The following is a 7,271-nucleotide window of genomic DNA, read 5'->3' on the forward strand; positions in this document are numbered from 1 at the left end:
GAATGTATTTTAATTATATCTGAGTTTTCGGTCAATCGACCTTCATCAGAACATAACTCCACAAACAATAGTGGGACAGGTAAGGCCACACAGTGAGCCAGAGGTAATTGCAGACACCTGTCTGGACTTCTGGCAGTCTTTATGGGTGTGCAATTCTTGGGCTGACTCTCTTCTCTGTATACATCAATGATGTTGCTCTGGCTGCTGGTGATTCTCTGATCCCCCTCTACGCAAACGACACCATTCTGTATACTTCTGGCCCCTCTTTGGCCACTGTGTTAACTAACCTCCAGACGAGTTCAATGCCATACAACTCTCCTTCCGTGGCCTCCAACTGCTCTTAAACGCAAGTAAAACTAAATGCATGCTAATCAATCGATCACTGCCCACACCTGCTCGCCCGTCCAGCATCACTACTCTGGACGGCTCTGACTTAGAATACGTGGACAACTACAAATACCTGGGTGTCTGGATAGACTGTAAACTCCCCTTCCAGACTCACATTAAGCATCTCCAATCCAAAATGAAATCTAGAATCGGCTTCCTATATCGCAAATGCAACAAAGCATCCTTCACTCATGCTGCCAAACATACCCTCGTAAAACTGACCATCCTACCGCTCCTCGACTTCGGTGATGTCATCTATAAAATAGCCTCCAACACTCTACTCAACAAACTGGATGCAGTCTATCACAGTGCCATCCGTTTTGTCACCAAAGCCCCATACACTACCCACCACTGCGACATGTACGCTCTCGTTGGTTGGCCCTCGCTTCATACTCGTCGCCAAACCCACAGGCTACAGGTTATTTATCTGCTAGGTAAAGCCCTGCCTTATCTCATCTCACTGGTCACCCCCAAAGCCAATTCCTCTTTTGGTCGTCTTTCTTTCCAGTTCTCTACTGCCAATGACTGGAACGAGCTGCAAAAATCTCTGAAGCTGGAGACTCATATCTCCCTCACTAGCTTTAAGCACCAGCTGTCAGAGCAGCTCACATATCATTGCACCTGTACATAGCCCATCTGTAAACAGCCCATCTATCTACCTACCTCATCCCCATACTGTATTTATTTATTTCTTGCTCCTTTGCACCCCAGTATCTCTACTTGCACATTCATCTTCTGCACATCTACCATTCCAGTGTTTAATTGCTATATTGTAATTACTTCGCCACCATGGCCTATTTTTTTGCCTTAACTTACCTCATTTGCACTCACTGTATATAGACTTTATTTTCTTTTCTACTGTATTTTTCACTGTTTTGTTTATTCTGTGTAACTGTGTTGTTATGTGTCGAATTACTATGCTTTATCTTGGCCAGGTTGCAGTTGCAAATGAGAACTTGTTCTCAATGTGCCGACCTGGTTAAATAAAGGTTAAATAAAAATAAACCTGTAGTAATCTAATGTATCCACCAGGTGTCATTACAGGACAGAACAGGATATGGATTTATTTCTACTAGAACAAAAACACATGTACACAGGGAATGTGGTGTTAGTATAAGGAACCCATACTCTCAAAGAGAGGGCAAAAGAAAAGAAGGAAAACATATACAAAAGTATGTGGACACCTTCAAATATAGAACCAGGAGAAATCTAGAAAATAACTAGATAAAGGTAACCTGTCGGAAGTATTGGACCACTAGGGCCGTCATGAATACAGGACCCCCTAATAACAGGGAGGGGGTGTGTAAGATGATAATAGGAATTATAACTTGACCCTCATATAAAAATCTTCAAAAGAGTTCTCTCTGCCAGAGTTTACTGTCGTCGTCATCTCATATTGGTGACACTTCCACCTTCTAAATGCCCTTTAAGTGTAGAGAAGACACTGAGAACTGTACAAAGTGACAAGCAACGGTCATTTTCATCCTGGTGTCTTTATAGAACTCTTATGTTCAATAATTCTCTTTCAAGCTTCTGGATATCTTGCCCACGTACATGTTATCACAAACACAGCGTAGGATGTAAATCACATTTTATTATGGCCTTTACCTCTTATCTTTCTCCAGACCTAGGGTGTCAGAACGCTGAGGTGTTGTATTGGTGTTGCACTGAGCTCAATTGCCACAGGGGTAGTTTCCGTCTCAGGGGAGTAAAGAGGGTTTGTTTAGAACCCGTGTTGAGGCTGGCACGGACTAGTCAACTCAAAATTGGGGTCCCATTTGTAGATGAAAAAGGGGGGATCCTTGAATTCCTGGCTGGGTCTGAGGTGAGCATATGCCAGTGAATGTAGAAATGCAAGTAACAAACAACTCAGAAGTTTTAACTTTGTTTTGTATAGCCTGGCGAGGTTTAGAGAGCGCAATTTGGTATGCCTCTTCCAAACACGGAGTGGAGTAACCCCTGTCCAGAAAACATTGTTTTATGCTGACAGCTTTATTAATATAGTCAGAGATATTGGCCCTTTGTGCATCATTGGAGTCATTAGACTTGCCAAACATATGCCTAAGTTACAGTGAGGGAAAAAATATTTGATCCCCTGCTGATTTTGTGCGTTTGCCCACTGACAAAGAAATGATCAGTCTATAATTTTAATGGTAGGTTTATTTGAACAGTGAGAGAAAAAATAACAACAAAAAAATCATGAAAAACGCATGTCAAAAATGTTATAAATTGATTAGCATTTTAATGAGGGAAATGAGTATTTGACCCCTCTGCAAAACATGACTTGGTACTCGGTGGCAAAACCCTTGTTGGCAATCAGAGGTCAGACGTTTCTTGTAGTTGGCCACCAGGTTTGCACACATCTCAGGAGGGATTTTGTCCCACTCCTCTTTGCAGATCTTCTCCAAGTCATTAAGGTTTCGAGGCTGACGTTTGGCAACTCAAACCTTCAGCTCCCTCCACAGATTTTCTATGGGTTTAACCTCTATGGGCTAGGTGGGACGCTTGCGTCCCACCTACTCAACAGCCAGTGTTAATCCCGTGGCGCGTTATTCAAATTCCTCAAAAATGAAAAAACTTAAATTTTTCAAACATATGACTATTTTACACCATTTTAAAGACGACTCTCGTTAATCTAACCACACTGTCCGATTTCAAAAAGGCTTTACAACGAAAGCAAAACATTAGATTATGTCAGCAGAGTACCCAGCCAGAAATAATCAGACACCCATTTTTCAAGCTAGCATATAATGTCACATAAACCCAAACCACAGCTAAATGTAGCACTAACCTTTGATGATCTTCATCAGATGACAACCCTAGGACATTATGTTATACAATACATGCATGTTTTGTTCAATCAAGTTCATATTTATATCAAAAAACAGCTTTTTACATTAGCATGTGACTAGCATTCCCACCGAACACTGCCGGTGAATTTACTCAATTACTCACGATAAACGTTCACAAAAAGCATAACAATTATTTTAAGAATTATAGATACAGAACTCCTCTATGCACTCGATATGTCCGACTTTAAAATAGCTTTTCGGTGAAAGCACATTTTGCAATATTCTCAGTAGATAGCCCGGCATCACAGGGCTAGCTATTTAGACACCCAACAAGTTTAGCACTCACCAAAGTCAGATTTACTATAAGAAAAATGTTATTACCTTTGCTGTCTTCGTCAAAATGCACTCCCAGGACTTCTACTTCAATAACAAATGTTGGTTTGGTTCAAAATAATCCATAGTTATATCCAAATAGCGGCGTTTTGTTCGTGCGTTCAAGACACTATCCGAAAGGGTAAATAAGGGTGACGTGCATGGCGCATTTCGTGACAAAAAAAATCTAAATATTCCATTACCGTACTTCGAAGCATGTCAACCGCTGTGTAAAATCTATTTTTATGCAATTTTTCTCATAAAGCGATAATATTCCGACCGGGAATCTGCGTTTAGGTAAACAGACGAAAGAAAATAAAGCATGGGGTCGACTCGTGCATGCGCCTAAGCCCATAGTATTCTGATCGGCCACTTGCCAAACGCGATAAAGTGTTTCAGCCAGAGGCTACCTCGATATCGTTCAGCTTTTTCCCGGGCTCTGAGAGCCTATGGGAGCCGTAGGAAGTGTCACGTTATAGCAAAGATCCTCAGTCTTCAATAAAAAGAGCCAAGATGAAACACAACTTGTCAGACAGGCCACTTCCTGCATGGAATCTTCTCAGGTTTTGGCCTGCCATATGAGTTCTGTTATACTCAGACACCATTCAAACAGTTTTAGAAACTTTAGGGTGTTTTCTATCCAAAGCCAATCATTATATGCATATTCTAGTTACTGGGCAGGAGTAGTAACCAGATTAAATCGGGTACGTTTTTTATCCGGCCGTGTCAATACTGCCCCCTAGCCCTAACAGGTTAAGGTCTGGAGATTTAATGTGCTTCTTCTTGAGCCACTCCTTTGTTGCCTTGGCTGTGTGTTTTGGGTCATTGTCATGCTGGAATACCCATCCATGACCCATTTTCAATGCCCTGGCTGAGGGAAGGAGGTTCTCACCCAAGATTTGCATGGCCCCGTCCATCGTCCCTTTGATGCGGTGAAGTTGTCCTGTCCCCTTAGCAGAAAAACACCCCCAAAGCGCTATGTTTCCACCTCCATGTTTGATGATGGGGATGGTGTTCTTGGGGTCATAGGCAGCATTCCTCCTCCTCCAAACACGGCGAGTTGAGTTGATGTCAAAGAGCTCCATTTTGGTCTCATCTGACCACAACACTTTCACCCAGTTGTCCTCTGAGTCATTCAGATGTTCATTGGCAAACTTCAGACGGGCATGTGTATGTATTCTTGAGCAGGGGGACCTTGCGGGCGCTGCAGAATTTCAGTCCTTCACGGCGTAGTGTGTTACCAATTGTTTTCTTGGTGACTATGGTCCCAGCTGCCTTGAGATCATTGTCAAGATCCTCCCGTGTAGTTCTGGGCTGATTCCTCACCGTTCTCATGATCATTGCAACTCCACGAGGTGAGATCTTTCATGGAGCACCAGACCGAGGGAGATTGACAGTTCTTTTGTGTTTCTTCCATTTGCGAATAATAGCACCAACTGTTGTCACCTTCTCACCAAGCTGCTTGGCGATGGTCTTGTAGCCCATTCCAGCCTTGTGTAGGTCTACAATCTTGTCCCTGACATCCTTGGAGAGCTCTTTGGTCTTGGCCATGGTGGAGAGTGGAATCTGATTGATTGCTTCTGTGGACAGGTGTCTTTTATACAGGTAACAAGCTGAGATTAGGAGCACTCCCTTTAAGAGTGTGCTCCTAATCTCAGTTTGTTACCTGTATAAAAGACACCTGGGAGCCAGAAATCTTTCTGATTTGAGAGGGGGTCAAATACTTATTTCCCTCATTTAAAATGCAAATCAATTGATAACATTTTTGATGTGTCTTTTTCTGGATTTTTGTTGTTGTTATTCTGTCCCTCACTGTTCAAATAAACCTACCATTAAAATTATAGACTGATCATTTCTTTGTCAGTGGGCAAACGTACAAAATCAGCAGGGGATCAAATACTTTTTTCCCTCACTGTATATTTTTCAAAAAAAGCTAAAAAAGATCACTCTTTATCTCAAGAGTTGGTTTCATGTGGGGACAAAAGGGAGGCCTTTGCTTAAAGCAGACGCCTGATGTGTAGTAAGTACCTTATCAGATAAGTTGATTACAGCGTCCTCGCCGGTTGGTGGGTTAGCGGTGTACCAGCTAAATTGCAGTGGTCTGAAGGGACAGGTCCATTCCGTGACTTATTTCTAAGCTTGAAATGACACCCACGCTTTATTCAAGAGCATGTTGTCCCAACCGATGGCGGGCACAACACAAAAGCTTCAGATGTGCTATAGGGTCTAAGCTACCACACATGCGAATGACAATCTGAGTTGACACGTTTTTAGATAATTGACATTAAAGGTTTAAAAATGTTTTATTTTTTTATAATGATATAATAAAATAGTTTGACAACACTAAGCTTTTAAATGATATCAAACTCAACCGTTTATCTTTTCCAGTAATAAGACATTGTCTCGTAAGGTATGCAAAATGGGTGAACTTTGAGGACCTTTATCTCCTAAATGTTTTTGCATTCAGGTCAAAAAAGTCCCTTTCTGACCACTTCTTCCATGGGCAAACATGTAAGGAAAGTTTTGTTTAAATCAAAAGCGATGCTGTCAATAACAACAAAATCAAATCCGTTCAAATGGATTTACCCTGCTGCTAAATGAGGAAGTGTGTTCTATAAGTTTCTGTCTCTCATTCTCTGTCAGAGGAGTGTTCCGTTTGCAGTGATCGGCAGTAACATGGTGGTGGATGTTAATGGTCGGCGGCTCCGTGCCCGTCTCTACCCCTGGGGAGTGGTGGAAGGTGCAGAATAAATAGACATACATGAACATGCACACTCACACACCTTGTAAGTGAACTTCAGATAAATGTACTGTACACTCCATTTAAGTTTATTGCAGTTCACTGTTGTCTTGTTGTGCTGTCAGTGGAGAACCCATATCACAGTGACTTTGTCCACCTGAGGAACATGTTGGTGAGGACTCATATGCAGGACTTGAAGGACATGACCCATGACACACACTACGAGAGTTACAGAGCACAGTGGCTGTGCAAGAGCCAACGCACTGTGGTAGGGAGACACACGCGAAAGAGATTTGTCCTTGTGCTTAGACCAAAATCATATTTTTTATTTTTTTGTTGATTGATGAAATAATATTGATCGTATTAAATAAGTTATTAATTGAATAGAATAATACTTTATTGCCAATTAATATGTAAAATCTCCATTAACTTCATTCTCTTTTAGGATTATGACTTCTGCCACACCTCAATCTAATCCAGGAGGCCTTTGGTGTAAAACAAAAGATGATACACTACTACTGGAATAAAGACACAAGCTAAATGTAGTATCGGTGTCCCTTTTTGATACTGTGTGTACAGTATACTGTGTCAGTTTAGTTTGTTTTCAATCTTTCTCATTCTATTGTGTTAGATGATGAGACAAAATGCTTTTGACTTCAGTGAGGAATGCTTTACTTAAGAGAACAAGGAGCATATCAAACACACAGTGGGTGCTGACAAGTATTTTTCTCTGCTCATACAGGAGTAATAAAGGGCTAGTTCACTTTTTTTTACTGACTTTACATATACTACCAGTCAAAAGTTTTAGAACACCTACTCATTCAAGGGTTTTTCTTTATTTTTACATTTTTATTTTTACATTCAACATTGTAGAATAATAGTGAAGCCATAAACTATGAAATAACACATGTAATCAAAGTGTTAAACAAATCAAAAAATATTTTATATTTAAGATTCTTCAAAGTAGCCACCTTTTGCCT

The 7,271-nt window shown here is 41.0% G+C and overlaps 1 protein-coding gene across 7 annotated transcripts in view; it reads left to right on the forward strand.

The window, feature by feature from the left end:
• Window positions 1-6,832, forward strand: part of LOC106602833 (septin-4) — a 28,876-nt gene extending 22,044 nt beyond the window's left edge. For all 7 annotated transcript variants that reach the window (XM_014195753.1, XM_014195745.1, XM_014195747.1 and 4 more), the window contains 3 exons: window positions 6,195-6,291; window positions 6,417-6,559; window positions 6,737-6,832. In XM_014195753.1, coding sequence (XP_014051228.1) covers window positions 6,195-6,291; window positions 6,417-6,559; window positions 6,737-6,766 — 270 coding nt within the window. In that variant the 3' untranslated portion in view covers window positions 6,767-6,832. The remainder of the gene's footprint in view (window positions 1-6,194; window positions 6,292-6,416; window positions 6,560-6,736) is intronic.
• The last annotated feature ends 439 nt before the right edge of the window (window positions 6,833-7,271 follow it).

This window comes from Salmo salar, chromosome ssa04, assembly GCF_905237065.1.
Source record: "Salmo salar chromosome ssa04, Ssal_v3.1, whole genome shotgun sequence".
Taxonomy (NCBI): Eukaryota; Metazoa; Chordata; class Actinopteri; order Salmoniformes; family Salmonidae; genus Salmo; species Salmo salar.